Source organism: Python bivittatus, unplaced genomic scaffold, assembly GCF_059951505.1.
Source record: "Python bivittatus isolate LINGU-HERP-01145 unplaced genomic scaffold, Pbiv_v1 ctg000160_np1212, whole genome shotgun sequence".
Lineage (NCBI taxonomy): Eukaryota > Metazoa > Chordata > Lepidosauria > Squamata > Pythonidae > Python > Python bivittatus.
The window spans coordinates 1,667,579-1,691,096 of record NW_028277076.1 but is presented as its reverse complement, the minus strand read 5'-3'; the positions used below and the strand labels follow the sequence as shown (position 1 = coordinate 1,691,096).

Below are 23,518 nucleotides of genomic sequence, written 5' to 3'. Positions count from 1 at the left end.
CATCACTGGCAGCCATCTGGCAGGATTGTTCTGTCCTTTTGTGTGGTTAAAAATGAACTTAGGAAGCGGAGCCCAGATGGGAAGCGCTCTGAGTCCTGCTCAGTTGAAGTTGAAGGAGCGCATGGCTGGAAGGAAAGCAAATGGGGTGCTTTGGGATCAGCAGAAGGGACACCGTGCATCTGGACATCATGTTTCAGGGCCTTTAAGCACCATCAGAAACCAGCCAACTCCAGAAGCAGACATGTGGTTTGGTAACGTTAGACCCCAGATCCGTGCTTCTCAATTTCGCCGACTTTAAGAGCTGTGGATTTCAACTCCCAGAATTCCCCAGCCAGCATGCTGGCTGGGGAATTCTGGGAGTTGAAGTCCACAAGTCTTAAAGTCACTGAGGTTGAGAAACACTGCCCTAGCTGATCTTATACAGCCTCCTTTGACATCCAGGTGGATGATTTCAATTCCGATTAGCCCAGGATCAATATTGCATTCTCTGTTGCTAAAAGGGTGGCCCGAGGTTGCATTCTGGTGCCTATAAATCCCTCCCTGGGTGCTCCAGAGTTCCCAGACCCATCTGCCTTTCCTGTTGTCTTCTGTAAGGTTCGTTGAGTTCGGAAACAGTTATAAAGGCAAAGATGGCTTGTTGCAAAACGCATCCCCTTTGGACTAGAGAGGATGGGGGAAACCTGGAACACAGGGGTTTGTTGGGCGGGAACTGTAAGAAGGGGAGGGGGCTTCCCCAGTGTGCCTTTTAGTAAGTGGGAGTTCTTTACTGGGCCGTGTCCCCCAACATAGATTTTGGGAATTGCAAGCCCCCCGCAGGAGCAAGAGCAAGAGCCCTCCAATATAACCAATCTTGTTGATCGACTTTTTAAAATGGAGTAACAGCAAGGAGGGGGGAAAGGAGGGCTGAATCTTCCTTTTTCACCAACCATGGGGAATGTCCTTGTGCCCCAACACAGCTGGCTCGTGTAAGGCAGGATAAGTGGGTGTAAGATTTGTCCGCTAAACAGAAGGCCATCTTGCTATGCCCAACCGTCTGGCCGGCGCCGGATCTGCAGGGGCCAAGAAAGCCCAACATGAGCTTCCTGTTTTGCAACAGCTTCCCTAATGAAGGATGCAAGATTGGTTGACATGGCAACAATGGTCGGGATGTTTAATTTGTGTTAACTTTTGGTATCGGCGCAAGGCTGTTCTGCTTTCTCTCAGGCTATGCATCAGCTAGAGGCAGCTGGTGAAGTCCAGGTGGAGGTGTGAGGGTCTGCGTGGGCCCCCAGCATCTCTACCTTCTGGCGAGGCAATGCTAAATAAAGAATTTCGGTGTTGATTTGTTCCTGTAGGTAGAAGGACGCGAGCTGCCGAGCCCAGAGCGATGGAGACTCAGTTCTCAAGGTGTAAAAACATCACTGCCTGGGGAGAAGCATTTATGCAGCCACTTGAGAACAAACCCCCTCCCACCAACCGATTTATTGAAGAGACCAAAAGGCTAGGATTTTTTCAAAAAACTGTGCACAGTCACCATAGCGATGAAGTTGTGTCCAGTAGAATTTTTTATTTTTTTTTAGCAAGATCATTCTCCGCACAACCTGTATTCACCGTAGAGGGGACGATAGCATTATCTGGATCTAGCCAACATCATTAAAGAATATCAGCATGTTTATTTTTTTAATTAGAATAAGGGCAAGGGCGGGGGCACAGAATTCTCTGGAATAGATACGTGTGCACACATGTACAATTGCCCATTTAAATGGAGTCGAAGAGGGAAAATGGCCGAAAGCAGGGATCAGAGCATTAAAACTTTCTTGGAAAAGCGGTCCAAAAAATCTAAGTAGCTCCTAAGTAAAATATGGACATAAAAACAGGGTCCCTGTGTGTAATTATGCAGGCCTTACTGCGTTCAATGGTTTCTTCACAGGACTAGGATTTCAGGCATTTTTCACCAAGACACCAGCTTTGGGAATGTGTGATCGTGACCGTGACGCGTGACTGTGTATTTTTTAGCTTACTGTTTTGCAGAAGTTTTTGTTGTTCAACAGAGGAATTTACTGCCTCCTGTATGTGGCGTTGATGCACATGAATGCTCAATTCCCCTGGGGCGGTGATCGCCACACTCACAGATCACAGGCTGCAGATCCCTGTGCTCAGTGCTTTGGGACCTCCAAGGAACAAGCAGGAATGAACAGAGATGTGGCTTACAGGGGTGACAATACTGACAATAACATGCTGTGTTTAGCTTGTGTTTTTCGCTTCGTCCTCCTCTGCTTTTAAACAGTTTTTTTTATATATATATATATATATATATATATATATATATATATATATATATATACTGGTTTTTGACCGAAGGAGTTTGACTGACTGAGTAGGAATGAAGGAATGTTGATCTGAACCTCTGTAGGTTTGCAGACAGAAAAATGGGATTAAAAAAAGGGGGGGGGGACCTGCCAATGTAGGTATTGATCCGCCAAACCACACGCCTCTTGGCTCACCCCCCTTTTCCTCAAGTTCCCATTTTAAAAACCGGGGTTATTTATGGCATGTATACGCAGCTTCTCATGTGCCTCCTGGTCAATCAATGCCACTTTCTTTCCATTCATTACAGCACATGCATGCCCAGGTTGGTCGCAATTAGCACGACACGGCCCCAACCTTCAACCGGATTATCTCCGCCCGCAGCTGCACCGGGGGGGGGGGGTCTTGGGCCAATAAGGCGCAGCAATTGGGGTCTCTTCTCAAACCCCGTTTGCAGCTGCCCCTTTGGCTCTTAAAAACCGAAACTGAAACGGGGGAGTCCTCGCTGAGCGTTTCGCACCCGCGCCTAGCCAGAACTCGCTCCCGCTGCAGGCAGCGCTGCCGGGCAGGGAGGGTTCCCCGGTCCGCTCAACCGGTTTCCAAGAGGGTCCCTCCGCCCTCGCCCCCGGCCTCCCCCCCGCCAGCGCAGGCTTGGTGGGGGCTTCCACGCGGCCGCCCGCGCCTCTCCTGCCCGGCCGGCTGGGCAGCCCGCTGGGGCGCTCTCCGCGCAGAGCCGGGCGCGGCGGAGCTGGGGACGCGCCCCTTCGTTCCGCCCCCGAGGCGCGCTCGCGAGCCAGCCGGCCAGCCAGGAACCGCCGCCGCCGCCGCCGCCAGCCGAGGCCGGCGCTCCTGGTCCGCCTCCCCGCGGCTCCCCGGCGCCTTCCGCCCGGCCGGGCGCGCAGCCATGTTCGGTCAGCAGCACTTGCTCCGGCTGCAGCATCTCCTCCAGCAGCAGCCGCCGCTGCCCCAGCCGCCGCCGCCGAGCCGGTAAGCCCTGCACTCGAGGCCGGGGGCGGCCTGGGCCGGGCCGGGCCGGGCCGGGCCGGGGGGTGCCCGGCGCGCCCTCTCCCTGCGCCCCGACCCTGCAGGCGCCGCGCCCGGCTGCCCGGCGGTGCGTAACCGCGCGCGTTGGTGCCCGGGGGTTGCGCGCGCCCGCGGCGGGGCCCGGGGGGCCCGGCGCGGCTTTGGGGGTCCGACGGGGCTCCTCTGCCGCCGGGCTGGCGCCCCCCGAGGCAGCTGGACGGCGCTGCCCAGCGCAGAGCAGCCTAGTCCGCCGGAGAGGACGGCCGGTCGGTCGGTCTCCCAACTTAGCTCCTCTCCTTCTGCCGGTAGGACTGGACTATCGTAGACTGCCATTCCCATCCTCCCCAGCCAGCGTAGAGCCCCCCATCTAAGTAGGATTCCCCACCAGTCCCGCGCTGAGAGCCTGGGCTGCCATCTCTGACACCCCCAGCGCTAAAAAGTACGGGGTACGCTTTCCCATTCACCGGCTCTCCAGGGGCTTTGGACTACAGTTCCCATCACTCCCCCAAAGAAGCTAGGGTAGGAAGTTGGCTGAGGTTGATGGAAGTTTTTTTGTTTTTTGTTTTCCCCCAGTCTCTGGTGCAGACACCTGAGGATTGTGTGTGTCTGTGCGCAAGACAGTGAATTGCAGAACTTTTGCTGCTCCCCCAGCAGGAGAGGCTGTGTTTCTCCAACAGGGAGGTTCCCACCCTGGTCCTCTGGACTCATGGCACTGGGCGAGACCTTGGGGCCAAACTCTTTCCGAAGCAACGTCAAAAGGACTTTTGGAGGGATTGGGGCCTGCATAAGAGGGGAACATAGCAAACTTCAAGATGAAACACACTGGGGAGGGGGGGTGCAGGGGCTGTGCTCAGATGACCCCGTTGAATTAAGATGATCTCTGATCCAGCAGACTTTTGACCCCCAAAGGTTGAGACAACATAAGCAGTGCTTCCCAGCCTTGGACAAACAGCCTCCAGCCGCCCTTCCAGTGAGGGGGGGGGCGGTGGGCTGTCTCATGCTGAGCCCCCGCATCGAAAGGGCTCTAGCCCAGGGCGGGAAGCGTTGCTTGGCACGCAGACTCAATTCTGGGGTCTCTGGGTGACACGGGAAGGACCTCATCCAGAATTCTTGGGGGCATTGCTGCTCCCCAGGGAGTCCTGGAGCTCCCACGGTGGGCCTTCCGTGATGGAGGGGCACATCCTGTGTGGATTATCACGTGTTGCCTAGAAAAACACATTTGAGATACCTGGCATGCCTGCTTGCTGAAGCATGGACAACGAGAGGAATTTGACCTGGATCTGGCAAAACCTACTGCTCTGCTTTGAGGGGATGTCCAACAATCATCTGGAGCAGTGTTTCTCAACCTTGGCCACTTTAAGACTTGCTGGCTGGGGAATTCTGGGAGTCGAAGTCCACCCGTCTTAAAGTGGCCAAGGTTGAGAAACACTGATTTGGAGCATTACGGTGCTTTCGAGAAGCAGTCAGAGTCGGGAATCCGGCATTCTGTAGGAATGCTGAACCTGGGTCTGTACTGCCGCTCACAAGAATAGATGCCAAGGACTGGGGACTGGCATGGGCACCACGATTGCAGCCAAAGCCTTCTTAGGCTTCTGATTTTAAACACGTGCAATGCAACGGCGTCTTTTTCGCTCCTGCGGGAGTTTCCTCCTGCCTAAAGGCCCAGATTGGGAGTTGCTGGGGAGGGCTGTAATTCATGGGAGGGCCTCTACGTCAGCTCAGGGGTCACCTTCCCCCCCCCCCGCAAAAAAAGGTTTACCTGAGATGTCCAAGGTTCCCTTTGCTTTCTGAACCGATATTGCTGGAATCAGATCCTTTCTCTTTCTGGGGTTAGAGGTTTCCGAATATTCTGCCCTTTCTTTTGCTCAGACCGGGGACCGCGTCTCAGCAGCCGAGGCTAACCCTGCAGGCTGCCAACCCAGCTTCGCTCCTCAACGCCAACCCTGTGCTCCAGCGAGCCCTCCTCATCCAACAGATGCAAGGTACAATTTCTCCTGCTTTCTCATTTTTTTTCCCCTTCCTTCAGCCCAGATCGACACAGCACAACTTAATTATACTATTATATAATTATTTGTATCAATTATTTTGTAATGAATTTTTATACAGTACAGCATACAGGTAGTCCTCGTTTAGCAACGGCCTCGTACAGCGACCGTTTGCAGTTATGGTGGTGATGAAAAAGTAACTTTACAACCAGTCCTCGCGTTTACGACCTTCGCAGGTCCGTAAAGCAAAGGAAGGCTGAAATCAGATCGTAAGCACAGTTGTGGTTTCACTTAGCAACCACTTCGCTTAACAACTGAGTTGCCGGTCCCCATTGTGGTTGCTAAACGAGGACTCCCTGTATGTATTTTCATGGGGGATGGGGGATTCTGGGAGTCGAAGTCCACACATCTTCAAGTTGCCAAGGCTGAGGAACACTGATCTGTAAGACCTGTGTAATCTTGTTTTTCTTGATCTTGGCTCCTCTGAGGTGAGAGACCAACGGCTCGCTGTAACTTGCGAGCTTTGGGGAAAATAAAAAATTAAAAAGCCATCCTAGAGATCTTTTTCAGTCGTTGGTGTTTATGAGGCGGGTTTTCTGCCACAGTGATCCGGACCCCGAGTGGCCTCTGGTCGCTGCGGGTTTACATTTCAGAAAACGTGAAGCCAGGACATTTGAGAACAGGCACGCCGGTGAATAATTCAGCAGGTGCTCCGTTCCTGGCCATTCCAGCCACGAAACACGGTTTCCTCCTTCCCTCAACCAGGTGCCCTCCAGGCATCTTGGATATCGGCTCCCGGTGCCTAGGCGGGTGGCGAATTGTAGTCTGACACGTCTGGGAGAATCTACTCCCGGTCCATCTCAGATTGTTTCCACCACCCACCCCTGTTCCATTGCCAGCTGAATTGCCCTCCGATTCTTCCTGAAATCTCTCCTCTCGCCTTGCCTCGTCCTGGTCGGGAGAGTGAGTTCCTGCCAAAGGCTGTTGGGCCAAGACGCAGAGCCCTGGTTAACTGAACTCCCCGAACTGCAGGGTCCGGGGTTCAAAACACACCCTGAAACGGCCGGCCATGCCGCCGATCCCCCTCGCCACCCCGTTTGAGTCCAGGATATCGTGCAAGCCTTTGTCTGCCTGGACGTGCGGTTGGCAAACAGGCCCTGGGAAGATCTTTGGATGGCAGGAGTCGAGGGGAGCCTCCAGCCATGTGGGGCGTGGCCCACGTCTGGCCCCGACGCTCGATGTGCATCTTTCTCTTCCCTTCCCTTCTCTGCCGTTTTTGGGGCCTTCACAGGTAACTTAAGAGGCTTCAACGTGGCCGCCGCTCCTGTGTTGCAGCAGTTCTTCCCTCAGGCCACACGGCACTCTCTGCTGGGCCCCCCGCCGGTGGGGGTCTCCCTCAAGCCCCCCCACCTGGCTTTCTCGGCCCTCCCGTTTCATCGCCAGAATCGGACTTTTCGCAAGGTGAGCTTGTTCTCGGAGCTCGACGCCTTCCCTGCGGTTCTCGCGGCCATCCGCCTGGTATGAACGACACCCCTGCGGGGTAGGCAGGGTCAAGAGAGAGCTGCCGGTGAGCTCTGCAGTCAAGGGGCGAAGGGACCCTCCATCTGCCAAATCCAACAATTTTAGCCGCTCAGCTACGCCGGCTTCTTGCTGTTGTCGTTGTGATAACGATGCCGATTGTCCTTCAACAACAGCCCTGACGGCTTCCATATTTTCCCAGTCCTTTTATCTGTCTATCTGCTGCCTTCCAGCCCTTGGAGCAGCTGGTTCACTCAAGACAGCGGTCTGCAAAAGAAATAGCAAAAAGCCAACCTTGCAATTCTGTTTTTTTCACATCTCTTCTTGCCCGTTGAACCGCAGGACTTTCCAAGGGTCGCCGAGAGGAAGCGAGAGGCAGACGGCGCGTCGTCCTCCTCTCAAGGGCAAGGCGAGGAGGGGGCTGCACCGGTGGGAAAGCGGCCTGGCTCTCCGCCTTCAGGTGGGGCAACATACCTCTCGGTTGCGCAAAAGGGGTCAGATCCTTGCGAGAGTCTGCAGAGGCTGATTCGGCTGGCAGATGTTTGACAAGGAAGGAAATCTTGGGCCCCAGATCAGAGCGGGGAAAGTGGAAACATCATCCTGTTTTAAAAAAAAGGTTGGATTTATAACTCAGTCCCATTCGCCTGGGCTCGCCTGTCGCTCTAAGAGAGGGTTTGTTCCTTAGGACTTTTTAAATAAGCCATCGTGGGCTGGGTTCACGCAACCTGCTGGACCATAAACCATAATTGACACACCACCACAGCTGGATCTGTGGAATGGGCCAGGTCCAAAACAGACAGGCATTGCGCACCGCCCAGAGGGCTTCAGCGATTGGGTGGTTTCACATTTTTTAACAAACCCGTTAAAAAAAATAAATAAATGCCTTCTGCCCAGGATTTTGCGTGAATAAGCTAAACCAAATAAGGTGGGAGGGATTCCAGAAACCCACGTTACCCTGAGAGTTTGGGGGCTACAAAACCCATCTGGTCCAGCCCGCATGAATGGTGCTTCGCGGTGGTTTGGTACTGTAGTCCACCCTATTCTAGAAGGGTACCCCGTCAGCCCAGAATGAGGAGGCCTGATCCGTGTGTTTATTTACCATCCCAGAGCCATAAAATACAATGTTTAAAATACAGAAACCACAATAAAAAAAGGAATAAAATGTAGACTACAGAAAAACAAAGAAAGAAAGAAACATGAAAACGAGGATGGGCTGCCGTCCGGTTTCTGCAAGATGCCGCTGTTGCTGGAAACTTGGCAACTGTTCTCACGGTTGTCCAAGTTCATTCTTGCAGATTGTAATTGCTCGATCAGAAAGCTGGCTAAAGCTTCTGATGCTCGGGAGGATGATTGCCGGATGCCACGGGTGGTACCACGGGCAGCGTAACCACCCACGGGTTATTGACTCTGCCGCTGTTTTTGCAAGCCTGATGATTTCTTCCCTGGGCTTGCAGAGACCCCGCTAGAGTCCCTTCGGGATGGCGAGCCGGCGGCCAAGCAGCTCCGAAGGTAAGAATGATTCCTGCATGATTGATCCCGGAAGAGTCACAGGAGGCTTGCTCCGTTGGGTCCCCCAAAGATGCGTCATGTCCCACCAGCGTCTTCCGGAAAGGAGGGGAGAGGTTTGGCCTGGCCGGGGGACTTCTGGGGAATTGCCAAGTTTGAGAAACGCTGGTTTAGACGGTGAAGCGAAGCCTCGACTGCATTGCTGTGTTCTGAGCAAGCGTGAGGATGAACAGGAAGCTGTGTGTGGTTAAAACGGGCGTTTTTAGCATTTTAGCATCGCCGGCATCTCAATGCCAATAGATTTCTAGTTCTTTTTACTCTCTTCCCCCACACGATCCGAGCTTCTCCTGACGTTGCCCGTCGGCCCTGCTCCGAATTTCTTCTAACGGCCCCCTCTTTTTCCTCCCTCTGCTAGTGAAGCAGAAATCTCCAACTCTGAAGATACAGCGGGCTTTCTAAAAGCAGAAGAGGCTGGCGCTGAATCTCAGCTGGAGGGTAAGGGCCCTAAGACCGTTTCTTTATTCATCAGACGTCTATCCCCCTGTCACCCGAAACAGGCTCTCAGCAGCTCGCAGTAACCCCAAACCCAAGAAAATATTAAAACGTGCATTAAAGCCCTGAGACGCTATAATATCTTACAGCGTGCCCCAAGCGCCCTCTGGAAAAGCTGTCTTTTGTTTTTCAAATAATTTTTATGAAGGATTACACTTAGAAAAAAAATAGAAACGAGTACAAAGTACTAGCTATAAAGATCTGTAAGGGGAGACCCAGTGGTCATCCAGTGTAGCCGCTGCTCCCCGAAAGCCTCCCCGAAAGATTTGGCTTTGGAGAATCCACTTCTTCTGTCTCCAATGAGCCCGGTGTGATTCCAAACCCCGTGTATCCCCACCGCCTCTGTTTCCTAGATGCCGACCCCGGGGAAGGAGATGCCGCGGACGCTGCTTTGGAGGAGAACTTTGAAGAGGAGGTGACAACGCCAGAGGTGAGCCGGCAAACCCCAAAAGGGGGAAAAAATCAAGGCGAGCTCGTGGTTAGTTCTTTGGCTCCTCGGCCCAAACCGAGATGCCCAAGGGGGTGCGAAGGAGCAGTCCAGATGTGGCCGGAGTGGCAAGCTGTTCCTTTCCCTCTTGGCCGCGGGGGGAGCAGGAGGGGGCTGCTCGTTGGCGAAAGGGCCGTCCAGCCCCAGAGAGCTTGAACAGAGCCCCTCGCGTTGGCAATTGCCCACCAGGTGGTGAGCAGCGCTGGCACTCTGAAGGTGACGATCCAGCAGAGCAGCGAGAGCCGGGCGATCAGCACCACCCCGGCGCTCAAGCCGGGCCCGTCCCACCCCGTCCTGCACGCCAGCCCCGGAGCCGCCTTGAAATTCTACTGCTACATCTGCAGAACGAACTGCTGCAGCCAACAGGTGTGGAGCGGTGAAGGGCCGCGGGTGCAAGAGGTTTCAAAGGGTGTGCGTGTGTATGTGTGTGTGAGGCTGAAGCGTCTTGGTTCCTCCAAGCACGCCTGTCTGTGGAAACCAGGACCCAGTTCATGCTCTGAAGAACGAAACGCTGGCCTTGAGAAGGCAAACGTGGTTTCAAAACAAAGCCAGCTTGCCCCTGAAAAAAACAGGAAGAAAACAACCAATCCTGGCTCCTGGTAGGCTGGCACAGGGGCTCCCCACCCACGGCAGCAAAGTCCCAGGCCGGCCTCGGTCACCAAATCTTGCCTTCCCCTGTTCGGCCCTCAGTTTTCTGAACACACGATTCGGGGTTTTTTTCTCGCTTTGGAAAAGTCCCATTTCAAAGGAAGGGGCTGGTTTGAGGCAGCAGCTAACCGACGGTTGGTTGATTGCCCCCCGGTTGGTTTTGCTCCAGAATTTCCAGACGCACATGGCAGGGACGCAGCATCAGCAGCGGCTCCAGGACATCCAGCGGATGAGCAACGTTTGCCTTGTCTCCCTGCTGCCTATGGCGAAGGAGCCAACGCCGCCAGCAGACAGAGACGGGTAGGCGTGCGGGTAAAGCCTTGCCCTGGAGGAACCTCAACATCTCCCCCCCCCCCAGTTACTGTGTGCTCCCCTGCCTTGCACTGCAGCGAGAATCACAATCACAAACGAGGTGGTGTGAGTGGAGTCAAGCAGTTTCCCCCGGATTTAGTTGTTTGCTGTCTCGGGGCCCAAGGAATATGCAATGGGAGAAAGAGGGAGGTTGGAGGAGGGTTGAGACATCCTTGTGGGTTTCCCGATTTCGTTAAGAAGCCCTGCTTCTTGCAGGGAGAGCCAGCAACGCTGGTGTAATACCTGCCAGCTGAACTTCAGGGGTGACCTGATCAAGCATCGTCGGACTCAAGAACACAAGGTAATGGCGGCCGGGCACGTGGCCGATTCGGAAAACGGGAGAGCGCCGTCCAGCCGGCGTAAATATCCCCCCTCCCTTTCCCTTCTCGTTCCAGCTGGCCAAACGTTTCCTCCGCCCCTTTTGCACCGTCTGCAGCCGTTACTTCAAAACTCCCCGCAAGTTTGTGGAGCACATGAAGTCCCTGGAGCATAAGCAGAAGGCTCAAGAGGTCAGAGGAGAAGAAGGGTCCCCGAGGCCTGTTTTCAGGGAGAACGGAAAGGGGGGTCAAACCTGCCTGAGCAGAAGCTGGTCAGGGGTGCTGTGGGTCTACCCACATCTTAATTTCTGTTTGCATTAGTTCTGGCTCTTCTGCGGGCCAAGCAGGCGCTCTACGCTGGAGCAGAACACTTCTTCCCCAGCGAAAATCCCATATTATTTCAGATCCAACCCCTGGCTTGTTGGCAATCCCCTGAAGTCTTGTCTCTGCAAACTTGGAATCAGGAAAGCCAGCCCTGGATTAACCATTAAGCAAAATGCCCCGTTTCGGGCACCGAGGGGAGGGGAGTACCCCCTCCCCAGCGATCACGCCCTTAGCTCTTCCAGTCAACTTTACTTTTCAGCCCTTCGTGTCCGTTAAGCGATGGAAGGGGTTGGGCTGTGCTTAGGGCCCCGGTTGGCCTTGAGAAAAGCTGTAAATGATAAAAAAAAAAATTCAGATTCTCCAGCGTGAGCGGTGAAGCCTCACCTGCATAAAACAGCCTCATTTGCACACTTGGGTTGTTCAGTCAGAATTCTGAAACGACAAGGGTTATTTTTCTGCTGTTTCTGCCCAGCTCTGTTTCATGGAGGAGGAGGAGGAGGAGGGTTTATTAAACAGATATGCCACCTGACTCTAGGTGGTTAGAAATGAAAACGTTAAAAACAATGGGGCAGGAAGGACCGCCAGCTGAGTTTCAATGGTCTATGGCTCTGCTTGTGGAAGTGTGGTCTGGTTGGAGTTCACTGGGATTCACCCCTTTTTGTGGCTCACACCATACAACACGGTGGTCATGCCCCCTTGACCCATGGCGCGGAGAGAGGGGTGGAAAACAGTCCCTGTGGCCCCAAGTGGATCGTTTGGCCAACTGGCTTCACAGTCAAGAAGGAGAGCAAACGAAGGAGGTCCGTTTTCGATATCCAAAGGATGACAAGAAGGAAGGATTTGAGATCCCCTTGATGGGTCTGCCCTGAAGGCATCAGCAGCTCCCCCCCCCCAGGAATTGTGTGCAACTTGGCTTCTTCCCAAACCAACTTTTTGTTGACTGCCTGTCTGTCCATCCCTCCTGACCCCATCCTTTCCTGCGCATGGCCAGGTGAGGCTGGCCGAGAAGGAGCTGGATGGACCAGAAGACTCGGAGGAGCTGATCACGGTCGACGCTGTGGGATGCTTTGAAGAGCAGGATGAGGAAGATGAGGAGGAAGATGAGGAAGCCGGGGAGGCGGGCCAGCTGGATTCGGCAGAGGCACTGAGTCAGCAGGTGGGGGTTTCTCAGCTCTGCTTGCCGGGTGGGGGAGTGGAGCAAAAGGGTTCCCCAGGAAGTTTAGAATTTAGCTTTATGGGGAGAGACCATCGTGACAGGATCTTGCCAGCCTGCCTGTTTTTCCTCCCCTCCCTCTCCGACCCCCTCGAGTCTAAGGGGGTCTAAGCCTTGCCGCTTCCTCTCACGGTCTCCTTTCCCAGGGCTTAAGCGACGCTTCTCTCTTTGCTTCTGTAATGGCTCCGGAATGCTTCCTCCAAGGCCATCTGCAGGGCATACAGCGGTGCATTTGCAGATGTTTCTTCACCAGGGCTAGCCAGGAGGCACCTCTGAATGCTGGGGACTGCACATACCCAAGTCCTCGTGAGCTGCGTCCAAGCTGCAGTGTAGATATGGGGGGAGAGGGGGGACGACAAAGCACCGGTCAACCCAGACCTAGAAACCTCCTCCTTACGCTCTTCTGCAAAACCTGAGAACCAACTTTCCAACTTCAGCGCCGAACAGGGGAGTTCAGTTTCTCACCCCCCCAATCATTCCTCCTCCAGGTTGGGCACAGAGAAGCGTCTGTGGAAGACCCAGGAGAAGATGTTGAGTATTGTCCAGACACGGTCTACGGTAAGGGAGCCTAGCTGGCACTGTGTGTGTGTATGTGTGCGTGTTTTTCCTTCTTCTTCTTGCCTCCTGTCTCTGTCTCCACCCACAGAGGCTCGGCAGGGTGACAACCTGCTCCTGGATTGAAAGGCCCCCGTTTCCCCCACCACCTTCACCCCCTCGCCTTCTGTGCGTTGCCGGGACACCTTTATACCAATAGCTTTGGGTTTGGCCTGGTTCATTTCGTATCCTCAACTGGAAGATCACATCCTTCTCGCAGCAACGCTAAACAAATGCGGTGCTAAACCTCAAATTCCCATAATGCCCAGCCTCAGCCCTGAATCGGGGGAACCCGGACCACGGGCCAGCCACACATGGACTGACGCCTTTCATAGGCTCGTGAGGGTTATTCTGCGTTTATTTCCATCAATAGGGATGAAACAGAGCAATTGGCGGCTCCCTTGAGCGTATACAGAGTGCATTTCTCTCATCCCCCTACCCGCGGCTTCCCTCCATGTTAACTGGCTTGCAGTGAGGGCCAGGGCCTTCTGTTCTCGGAGGATGACCATCTCTCTCCCTTTCTCTCCACGGCTCTGAAAAGCTTACTTGAAATGCAGTTCTTAAAAGCAGCCAAGTGACCTGTCTTGTTGGGGATTTCCCCCCCACATTCTCCCCCCATGCCCCGGGCATTGCTCCCACCACCCCTCCCTCTGGGACATGGGAAGATCTGACTGCAGAATTTTCTAACGGAGGGGTTCGTGGCCCTGTCTGCCCCTCCTTGTGATTTCATTGCCTTCCCTCTTCTGTAGTTACACACCGTTCCTGTTGTCGTCTTTGAATTATTTCTGTTTCCAGATGGTTCCTCCGTCTCCCCTTTCCTTAATTTATTAACACCTTCCTCCTCTCCACACAGCAGGACTACCTTGACTGTCTCCCTCCTGAACCGCATCGTCCGTTGTGTTCCTCGGGGGCTTTTATCATTTCTTTCCCGCTGGGCCTGATCCGTGCCCTTCTCCTCTCCACGTTGTTTTGCAGGCCTGGACTTTCTGGTTCCCGTGGCAGGTTTCCTCTGCCGGCTGTGCCACAAATTCTACTCGAGCGACTCGGCCACGCGGCTGACCCACTGCAAGTCCCTGATGCATTTTGAGAACCTTCAGGTTAGCCCTTCTCGCTGCCTCGCATTTTTCTTCATCCCCTCTGCTAATTCTTTTAACTCAACTCCCTTCTCCCATCCTGGCACTGGGGATCCCACAACGTCCCCAGCGTGCCTGCTTGGATCAAGTCGATCTTTAACCCGGAGCTCAGTACCCATTCTGTGCCAGCTAACTTCCTTCTCTGTTGCCCTGGAAAGCTGAACACTGTTCGGGCACCTTTCTGTGATTGGTGCCATTTGGAGTTGGCTTTACTTTACCCCAACCCCCCCCCCCCCGCAAAAAAGCAGTGTCTTGGTGCCTGAAAATGTTCATTGCAGAACCTTAATTATTCGGCTGCTGAATTTATGCCCCTAGATAGCTTTGTTGCCATGAGGACTAGCGTGCTCCTGTGAAATTGTGATGGCATAGACGGGGTTCACAATTCAGGGCTGGCTTCTTTTCTGCCTGCAGCGATACCGGGCCTCCCGGCTCCAGGCCACGGCTGCACACGCGGAGGCCCCCCTGCAGCCCCTTCAGGGGCTGAGCGACCAACAGGCTCCCACTGCAACGAAGCTGCAGGATCCTGAAGAGGCACTTACTGGACACAAGAGAATTACAACCTTGGGGGCCCCTTCTGAGCCCCCCGGGGCAATCCAGAGATGCCCGGGAGACTTTGAAACGGAGGATATCTGCGGAGCTCCCGTCATCGATGAGAAATGCAGCCCGTCGCCGGTGAGCGACAGTTCCTTAGGGCAAGACGCTGGGGTGTCAGGGGAGGGGGCTGGACTGTACCCCCCAGGAGAGCAGCTTAGTCTGGAGATTCAGCAAAAGGCGGCTGTAGATTCAGCATCAACCAACGAAGAGGACGCCAAGCCGAGCAAAGGCATGGCCGGCCGGGATGGGGGGCCTCCCACACCGGCTGAAGGAGAGACTGTCTCTGCCCCCCGGCGGTCAAACCGGCGCAGGGCAAGATGAGAGTTATGGCAAAAGCGGCCTTCCTCATCTGTAGATTTTTCTGAGAGCTTTCTCCCTCCCTTCGCCTTCTACTTATAGAGAAAAAGAGATGCTCTAGTTTTCCTGCAGTTGGTTGTTTAAAAAAAAAAAAAATTAAAAACCCTACAGCTTTTCTGTCTTCGGTGCAGGATTTACCCCGAGTAATTCTTCAAAGCAGCGAAAGAAGAGACCCCATTTGAACGGGAAAGACGGTCTCAGGCGTTTGGCGTTCCGTGGTTTAAACAGTGACCAAGTTTGTGCAACAGCATAACTCAGTTACTGTAAGAACGTGTTTTCTGGGGTTTGCGCAACAGGCTAAGGCAGGAGCGGTTAAGGCAGCTTAGCCTGTTTTGCAAATAAACACGGCCACTGAGCGGGGGGTCTCTTCACCTGACCCACTCTGGCCTAGCCTACCCCAGGCTGAATGTTCGCAGCAACGCTAGAAATCTTCAGGCCGTATCCGTTCACAAGTGACACGCGAGAGATTTGCGGCGCGCAGTTAAAACAAACTCCACTGACAGACAACCCTCCGTGTGACTTTTCTCACAACCACACCCATTTATTAAAAGTCCCTTTGTGAGAAACCCCGACAAGATCTTACAGCATGGGGACCTCTGAACTCAGTCGCGAGACTCTTAACTTTTTTTTTTGGAGCCAGATTTAAGAGAATCCGTGCAGATGTCAGCCGTGCCAGGCGTGAAACCCATTAGCAGGGGTTAACAGCCTTTCAAAGTCCGATTTGCTTTTAGGGAGACGAAACCGGGTGGTGGGCAGGTACGGCCTCGCTGTAGAATTTCCCAGATGGAGCAAACAATTCTTCACGTCGTCGTCATCCAGAAGCCTGGAACGAGCCTCGCCAAAACCCTGCGAAAGAAAACGAGAGCGCGTGGGCGATTCTAGACCAGCTACCGAGGAGTGTCCTTTAGCTGAAATATCCACAATCTAAGCATGTTGGGGGGTTTTGAGGTTATCAATTCGCTGCGTAATCTTTCACCAGAAGGTTGAAATATACGGAGGGTTCGTTCAGGAGCCATGCAAGGCTGCAGAACCAGGAATTCTTGGCAGAGGGGTCTGGCGCTCAAGGGGCCAGGGTTCATTTGTGATTTGCCAAACCTGGGTTGGGTTGGGCTGGGTTTCCTTCCCCTGTGAGGCGAAAGGATGGATTGGCAGCTTGGGGCCCCGTGCCCACACAGCCCAGGAAGTATTTGCCCAGGCAGGATCTGTTTTGCGCCTGGGCACCCCTCAGTGCCCATACCAGCTAGAGGGCGCCCTGCAGAAGCGTTGGGGGCTTTACCTTCAGCCGGTGCGAGGGGCGTTGGGTGCGGGAGGGTCCGCGCGGCCTCCCACAGCGGAGGGGCCCTACGAGCCCGGCTCGGCCTTCCGCGTGCCCCCGTCTTGGCCCAGCTGCTGCTGGAACTCCAGGCGGGTCTGGCGGTTGGATTCCAGCAGCTCCTTCAGCTGCGTGTTCAGGTGGTCGTTCTTCTCCTCCAGGTGGTCCAGGCAGGAGTTGATCTGATCCAGCATGAGGTTGATGGCAGCGTATTCTGCCCGGGGGGGGAGAGAAAAACCACGTCCTTTCAAAGGGGCCCCCGGGGGCCTCACCCACCATTCCCCCCGTGCCTTAGCGACTTTTCTTCTTTGGGGGAGAAATTGCAAAAAAAAAAATAAAATCGAAGACTCTCTTAGCTGCGGGCTTCAAGACGGCCTTCTTCCCCCACCCCCCCGCCGCCCCTCCAGGGCTGGAAGAGGCGGAGGCCCCGGTGCAAAGGGACAGCGAGCTGATGCTCCTCGGCTGGCCGCCGCCGGGATCCGCCGGCTTCCTCCTCGCGGGCATCCCCCCCTGCGCGCCTCCCGCGCGTTGCGGGGCAGCCCTCCCCGGCTTGATCCTCCGCGACCAGCGGGGGGAACCGCGGGCCGCCCGCCCCGCCCCGCCGCACGGGGGTCCGCTCAGGATCTGCCCTTGGAAGGGGCCTCAAGGTTACCTGCCTCTCCGAAGCCGCCCCCCTCCTCCTCCTCCTCCTCCTCCTCGCCGCCCCGCCCCAGATTCGGCTGCGGCTCCCCGTTCGGACCCGACATCGCGCCCGCGCGGCTCGGAAGGCGCCCGGTCCGGAATCAGCTGGGGGCGCAGCGGCGAAGCCCCGCCCCCGGCTTTCCGGATGGAACGCGGAGACAAAGTTGCAAAGGGCCGGATGGAACGCGGGGGCGGGGCCGCGGGGGCTCAGCCACGCCCCCGCCTGGGAACTTGCCCGGCGCCCCCCGCCCCGCCCCCGGTATTTCCGAAATACTGTTGGGTCTGTTTCCTCGAGGGCACTGCAACGTATTCCGTCATTAGTACCCTAATAGTAATAATAGTAATGACAATAATAATTGATGATGCACAATAACCGATATCTAGAACTCACTTGGGAAAAAAGGGGGGCTTTATTTAGGGAAGGGGCGCTCAGAAGGCAAGGGGGCTCCTACTTTTAATGGAGGACCCTCGTTCGGGTGCGTGAAATTGACTAGACCAGTGTTTCTCAACCTTGGCAAGTTTAAGATGTATGGACTTCAACTCCCAGAATTCTCCAGCCGGCTGGGGAATTCTGGGAGTTGAAGTCCATACCTCTTAAACTTGCCAAGGTTGAGAAACACTGGACTAGACAATGCTCGAAGGCCAGCGCTGTGCCTTTAAGAAGCCCCGCCCCTTCGTCTGCTTAAAGTCTACGATTCTAAGGCAGCCCGGCCGTCGGGAGCGGCGCGGGCGGGCGGGCGAGACTGTTTGCATCTGCGGGCCGTTCCGTTCTGCAGGCGATGAAGGATAAAGGCAAAAGTTCCCCTGTTTCGGAGACGGGAAGGTCAAGGCGGCTTCTCCCCCCGAGGCTCCTCCGCGGACGCCCGGGGGCCCTGCAGCGCCGGAGGGAGGACCGAGCCTTGCAGGGTTCGCACCGCGCCGTCGGTCCGGAGGCTGAGCGCCCCCGCGGCGCCCGTGCAACACGCGGAGCGTCGCGTTGGGCGACGGGGGCCGCGGCAGCGCGCGCCTTGCAGGAGGAGCCCCCCCGCCGAGGTGAGCCCCCGGGCGCCCGCCAGCGCGAGCCAGCGCAGGAGACGGGAGGACCCCCCCCCGGGCGCCGACGACGCGTCCGGCTGCATCCGGGCGCCGCTCCGGGCAGGGGCCGCTCCGAAGACGCCGCGCGGGGGCTCGACGCGGGCTGCGGGAGCTGCCCGGCCCGGGCGGCCCGGGCGCCCGCCCGCCCGCTTTGCAGGGGGAAGATGGCGCTGGCGCTGGTGGCGGCGGCGAGCGGCGGCTGGCGCTGCCTGGGCAGGGGCGCTTGGCGGCTCTCGCCGGCCCGGGTCCCGCTGCCCGCGGGCGGCTTGCGGGAGGCGCAGGGGCGGGCGCGGGGCGCCTCCTCCGCCGCCGCCCGGGGCGTCGCGCGAGGCTGGGGCCGGTCCCGGGCCCCGTCGCGGCTCCTGGCGGGCGCCGCGCTCGCGCTGGGAGCCTCCCTGGGCGCGTGGCGGGCGCTGCGGCAGCGCGTCCGCGCCCAGCCGCAGCTGGCCGAGCAGGAGCCGCCGGCCGGGGTAACGCGGGGCGGGGGGCGGGAGGGGCCAGGGCGGCGGTCTCTTCCTCGGGGAACCGGGCTTTGGGAGGCCGCTGGCCCAAGGCTGCCCGTCGCGTCCCCCTGCAGGTCCCGCCGGGCGGCCTCCAGCTGACCCTCTACCAGTACAAGACGTGCCCGTTCTGCAGCAAAGTGCGCGCCTTCCTCGACTATCACGGGCTCCCCTACGAAATCGTGGAGGTGAACCCGGTCCTGAGGAAGGAGATCAAGTTCTCCGCCTACAGGAAGGTCCCCATCCTCCTGGTCGACGCGGGAAGCCCGCTGGTGAGTGCAGGTCTGGCCGAGCGGGTGGGTCTTCTTTCCAATCCGACGGGGCGAACCTACAGAGCGTTCCGGGCACGGAGGGGCGCCTGGCCCTTCACCGGCTGGGTTGCCTGCCCGGTTTTACGGTTTTAGCTGCTTGGATGGCTTTTCTAGTTTTGGACGCCGCCTGGAGCCCGCTGGAGTCGGGCAGGCGATACATTTAAATAAGTAAAATGAAACCACGTTAAAGCTGAGATGAACGTGAGAAAGAGGCTTTGCGTTCTAGCTTATTGACGCTTCCCGTTATTCTGTTTCCTTCTTCCAGCAACTGAACGACTCTTCAGTCATCATTAGCGCAGTTAAAAGCCATCTTATTTCCAGGTGAGAGACGGCCTTTGCCTCTTCGGGGTTGGGGGGGACCCTTCCGTTCCTTGCCTTTGATTCTCCCTGCCCCAACTCTGGTTGGGTCCCCATTTTCACATTTAGAAGCTTTAAGGAAGTTGGCAACTCCTGTGGGTGCTTCCTGGCCTCCCAGCGGCTATTCCAGGAGAAGAGAAGGTTGTGGGAAGGGGAAAGAGGGTGAAGTTAGGAAAGTGGTTAGTTTGGCCCGTCAGTCCTCTTCTTTTTCTCTTCAGCTAGTGGTGGATCAGGGTTGTAGGAGTTTCCTGTTTGCTGTTTGGAAAAGAAAAGGGTAACAGAAAGTCCACGCGTTAGTTGGCTAAAACCGGAGCCCGTGGACGATGCTGGCTGGGTTTCCGTGTGTGTTATTACTCTGTCGGGGGGAAAAGGGCATCCGGGCCTGTGTTGATGGGGGCGTAATTTTCCCTCGTAGGAAGAGCTTGGAAGAAATTGTGTCCTACTACCCTGCTATGAAAGCCATAAATAAGGAAGGGAAGGAGGTGACCGAGTTTGGGAACAAGTACTGGCTGATGTTGGACGACAAGGAGGCCCTCTGCGTGTATCCTGTCGAGGAAGCAAGAACGTGGGTGCAGCTTGGGATGATGGGGGCGGCTTCGGTGGGAGCTTTCACTGCAAAGCTCCTTAAAGTTATGGGGGGAGGGAGGGCAAAACTGGGGGGGTGAGTGTTATCCCCTCCCTAACCCACTGTGGTTTTAGATGCATCCCTAGGCCCAGGCTGTTAAAAGAAATCCAGGGGGAATACCTCTTTTCCTGCTTTCTTTGCAGGGAAGAAATGAAGTGGAGGAAGTGGACGGACGACTGGCTGGTCCACTTGATCTCTCCCAATGTTTACCGCACGCCAGGAGAGGCCCTGGCATCGTTCGACTACATCGTGCGCGAAGGGAAGTTCGGCCTGGTGGAAGGTTTTTTCGCCAAATACGTGGGCGCTGCTGCAATGTTCTTCGTAAGCAAGAGGTTAAAGAAGAGGTTGGTGCTCTCTGATAACTGCACGCGCACACAGGTCGGACGGTGCTGGCATTGAGGGCGGATTCTGCGTGCTAAACCGTATGGGCCTACGAGAACGGATTATGCATTAGGCTTTTGCTTTTAATCCAGGCACCATATGCGGGATGATGTCCGGGAAGACTTGTACCAAGCTGTCAACGATTGGGTGAAAGCTGTTGGCAAGCACAGGACGTTCATGGGGGGAGACCAGCCTAACCTTGCAGATTTGGTAAGAGATGGGGCCGCGGCTGCCTCAAGCTGAGGGCGCCTTGAGGCTCTGGGCACACACAAGTAGCCTGGCTCCCCCTTCCATGCCTGCTCGGCCCAATTGTTAAGGCGATGCAGCCTCCCCTCTTTGGATGCTGGACAGCAGCTTTACGGTGGCCTTTCAAGATGGCCGAAGGCTGCACTGGTGGGCAGTATATCAGTTGAACTCCAGGGTAGCAGGAAGGTCCCAATTCTAGAGCTGCGCAGTGCCCTCTCTGGCTGAGGGCTCTGATGACAGCAAGGAGACTCCAGCCTGTCTGAAACCAGGCCAGAAGCTGCAGAGAGCAAGCGGCTTTATGAGATGGGTCTTCTCTTTGTCACTCTTGGCAGCTCGTCCATTATTGTGGGGGGTGGAAGCGCCATGGATTTTCCTGCCCTTTTGCGGACGCTCTGCTTTTTGCCCATGCAGGCAGTTTATGGGGTCCTGCGCGTGATGGAAGGCTTGGAGGCGTTTGACGACATGATGGGGCACACCAGGATCCAACCTTGGTACCGCCGCGTGGAGGCTGCTGTCGGCCAGGTCGAAGCCGCCAGATGGACGCACTGCTGAGTCTCGGGGGTCGTGGTTTTGCCCGGCCCAAGAAAAGCTGATTCTGGGGAGTTTGATTCAAAGTGAGGTGGTGCTGTGCAAAGTGGAGGGCCGCAAAAGGAGCACCAGGGTAGAAGTAGCCACAGCCATGGGGAGAACCTGAAGCAGCAGAACAAAGGTGTGGGCAGTTGCTCTTGCAGTGGGTCTATCTTGATTTTAGGAAGGGGGCGGAAGTCGCTAACAGGAGGCTGCGCTCCTCGGAGGTTGGATTTGGGGCCTCTTCCTGATTCTTTTGAAAAGCAAGAAATTCAGCCCTGGACGGAGGGAAGCTAATGCTTGCAGGCTGCTGCTCCAGACAGAAAACATTTGAAACGGTCCTTTTGCATTTGTGTAGTTTTAGAACTATGAAAGGAAATGCTGCTTTCCATTTTTGTTACGGTTATGTTTTGGGGTGCATCTCAAATTTCCTGCCTGCCACCTGCCAGAGAGATTGACTTGCATGTAAGCAGGATTTCTCTTCAAAATGCAATCTTTTTCTTTTTTTTCAAAGCATCTGGGCTGCTTACAGGGGACGATTGTTGGCACATATTATGCTTTACATACATGTTATGATTCTGCAGCCTTGAGGTGTGCAATAGTCTTTTCTATTTGGAGGTGATTTCTGATTAGGCAGATGCCCTGAATTTTTGGTGGACATCTGTCTTTTCAAATTAAAGGGGAACCTGGGAAATGTAAGATCCTGCCCAGCAAGACCTTAATATTTTATGACAGAACTAGAGTTTTTTGTTTTTGAAGCCATAGCAAGACCCAAAGCGGGGCCCTTGGTGCCAATGCCAGAATAGCTCAGGTGTGATCCCTGTGTGCTGCTTTACTATATAAATTGTTTTCTGTGGCTACGGTATGTCAGTGGAGCTATCCAGGGATGAAATAACCTGCTGCCTGGAGGTAGCTCTATATTTCAGAGTTGTTGAATAGAAGCCAATGCAGGCATATATAATTGCCAGCTAAAATAATTCCCATGAAATTAAATCTTATGCATTGCTCAGAAGGATTTGCATTTTACTTATCAGCTTCCAAGCTGCTCCTGTTGGTGGTTTTAGAAAAGCTGTGCATTTTGGGCCCCTGTCCCTTTGCTTGGCACCCCTGCCTATAACATTTGTCATTTGGGAAGTCAATTCAGGTGGAATGACTGGTCGCTTTCTGTATAAAATACAAATGGGAAACTTTAATTTCTCAAGCCAGCTTTTTATTCTGCCAACTTCATTCCTGGCAGAAGCCAGTAACTTTAAGAGGCAGACTTTGTGAGGCAAACGCTCTGCCCTTTTTTAATTGAGTGATTCCTTAAACCCGCTGTGATGTTCAACGTAAGGAGCAACACCTTCAGAAAGTTCTTTTCCTGACTTAAAAGAAGCAAAAGCTAATATAATAAAATGTTTCTTTGCTGCTTTGACTTGGGGTTGTTTCCTACTGCAAAACCCTTTGCAGTGAAGTGTGGAAATTTAATATTTTATAGAGTATAGCACCGTGGTGAGCTTTATGGCAGGACTGAAGGCCATATTGTAACAGTGCTAAATTCGCCACCTGATCCAGAACCAAATGATCCCTTTGAGTATCCAGTAAATTTCTTCCCCACATAGACAGTCCCAGGCAGATATAAAATGTCACAGCTTGTCTATAATTCTTCCCACTTTAATCTCAACTTGCACAGCCAGCCATACACATTCATACAAAAAAAGGAGCTGAAGCAAATTTCTTGGTAAAACAGTTTTCTTCTTCTCCCCCCACGTGTTTTATGGTTTTTATATTTTTAAAGCTGCACTGGGGTGGCATTAATTTCGTTGTACAAGTTGTACAATGACAATAAAGAGTTCTGTTCTGTTCTGTTCTGTTCTGTTCTATTCTATTCTAATGGGGATCAGATTTTCCCTCCCATAGATCTACTGCCCTAAAAGCATGGGGCATAGTGCAATTGACTCAGGAGCCAGCCATCCCCCTAACTATGGAAGCTGGTAGTTATAGCTGCACTCTGCATAACATTCTCAGGGGCCTCTTGAAAATCTGGAGGTCTTCCTCTTCTTAAAGCCTTCTAGTCTTCTTTCCTCTTCTGCCTTCCAGCCAGCCTGCCTGCCTGCCTTCCTCTTCTGCCTTCCAGGTCTTCTGAGGGGCAAATTTGGCTCCTGTGCTGTTACCCCTTTATACACCCCCAAGTCAGCTCTCACCTGATTGGTGGCCCAGCTTCAGGCTTAGCTATCCCATTGGCTCTTTCTCTGGCCAGACCACTGGCACTTCATGCCACAGAAAGACCAGTATCCCCATGACTTGAGGCCTGTTCCCATTGGCTGAGTGACGGGTGTTCGACCCTCAGACTTCATATCAAAGGGTGCCGGCAACTGGGTCTGCTGGAATGTTCTACTCCCGTAGTACCTCACAGATGATCATTAAAACTAAAATTGCTTCTGGTTCTGTGTGGCTTCTTGACTAAACCGTAGTTAACTAGCTGAACAGGGCAAGCTGTAAATCATGATCCTGGGCTGCTGGGGTGTATTGGCATGCTGTGCTGAGCCCAAACCACAACAATCAGACTTGAACTTGAGGCTGTTTTCCTCACAAGG

General features: G+C 54.8%; 3 protein-coding genes across 3 annotated transcripts; 2 read left to right on the top strand and 1 right to left on the bottom strand.

Moving 5' to 3' along the window:
* Positions 1 to 3,040: 3,040 nt before the first annotated feature.
* CIZ1 (CDKN1A interacting zinc finger protein 1) lies at positions 3,041 to 15,016 on the top strand. The gene is made up of 15 exons (XM_088146897.1): positions 3,041 to 3,273; positions 5,179 to 5,291; positions 6,586 to 6,755; positions 7,155 to 7,272; positions 8,267 to 8,321; positions 8,734 to 8,813; positions 9,224 to 9,300; positions 9,547 to 9,723; positions 10,175 to 10,305; positions 10,573 to 10,657; positions 10,752 to 10,865; positions 11,989 to 12,153; positions 12,699 to 12,768; positions 13,780 to 13,901; positions 14,349 to 15,016. The coding sequence occupies exons 1-15, from the start codon at positions 3,191 to 3,193 to the stop codon at positions 14,850 to 14,852; spliced, it is 2,064 nt and encodes a 687-aa protein (XP_088003023.1). The 5' UTR covers positions 3,041 to 3,190; the 3' UTR covers positions 14,853 to 15,016.
* A 388-nt stretch (positions 15,017 to 15,404) lies between these two features.
* Positions 15,405 to 17,053, bottom strand: BBLN (bublin coiled coil protein). The gene is made up of 3 exons (XM_088146898.1): positions 16,853 to 17,053; positions 16,165 to 16,414; positions 15,405 to 15,734 (listed from the first exon to the last, which is right to left on the bottom strand). Exons 1-2 carry the CDS (start codon positions 16,944 to 16,946, stop codon positions 16,230 to 16,232), a joined length of 279 nt encoding a protein of 92 aa, XP_088003024.1. The 5' UTR covers positions 16,947 to 17,053; the 3' UTR covers positions 15,405 to 15,734; positions 16,165 to 16,229.
* Positions 17,054 to 17,969: 916 nt separating this feature from the next.
* Positions 17,970 to 22,785, top strand: PTGES2 (prostaglandin E synthase 2). Its single transcript, XM_088146896.1, has 7 exons — positions 17,970 to 18,425; positions 18,533 to 18,727; positions 19,032 to 19,087; positions 19,539 to 19,688; positions 19,892 to 20,092; positions 20,222 to 20,339; positions 20,787 to 22,785. Exons 1-7 carry the CDS (start codon positions 18,120 to 18,122, stop codon positions 20,925 to 20,927), a joined length of 1,167 nt encoding a protein of 388 aa, XP_088003022.1. The 5' UTR covers positions 17,970 to 18,119; the 3' UTR covers positions 20,928 to 22,785.
* The last annotated feature ends 733 nt before the right edge of the window (positions 22,786 to 23,518 follow it).

Bases quoted from the DNA above. Each gene is read 5' to 3' on its own strand.
- CIZ1 (XM_088146897.1), top strand. From the start codon at position 3,191: ATGTTCGGTCAGCAGCACTTGCTCCGGCTGCAGCATCTCCTCCAGCAG. The intron at 9,724-10,174 runs GTGTGGAGCGGT...GTTTTGCTCCAG, and splicing joins CGAACTGCTGCAGCCAACAG to AATTTCCAGACGCACATGGC. The intron at 12,154-12,698 runs GTGGGGGTTTCT...TTCCTCCTCCAG, and splicing joins CAGAGGCACTGAGTCAGCAG to GTTGGGCACAGAGAAGCGTC.
- PTGES2 (XM_088146896.1), top strand. From the start codon at position 18,120: ATGGCGCTGGCGCTGGTGGCGGCGGCGAGCGGCGGCTGGCGCTGCCTG. The intron at 19,689-19,891 runs GTGGGTGCAGCT...CTTTCTTTGCAG, and splicing joins CCTGTCGAGGAAGCAAGAAC to GGAAGAAATGAAGTGGAGGA. The intron at 20,340-20,786 runs GTAAGAGATGGG...TTGCCCATGCAG, and splicing joins AGCCTAACCTTGCAGATTTG to GCAGTTTATGGGGTCCTGCG.
- BBLN (XM_088146898.1), bottom strand. From the start codon at position 16,946: ATGTCGGGTCCGAACGGGGAGCCGCAGCCGAATCTGGGGCGGGGCGGC. The intron at 16,415-16,852 runs GTAACCTTGAGG...CCCCCCGGGCAG, and splicing joins GGGCGGCTTCGGAGAGGCAG to AATACGCTGCCATCAACCTC.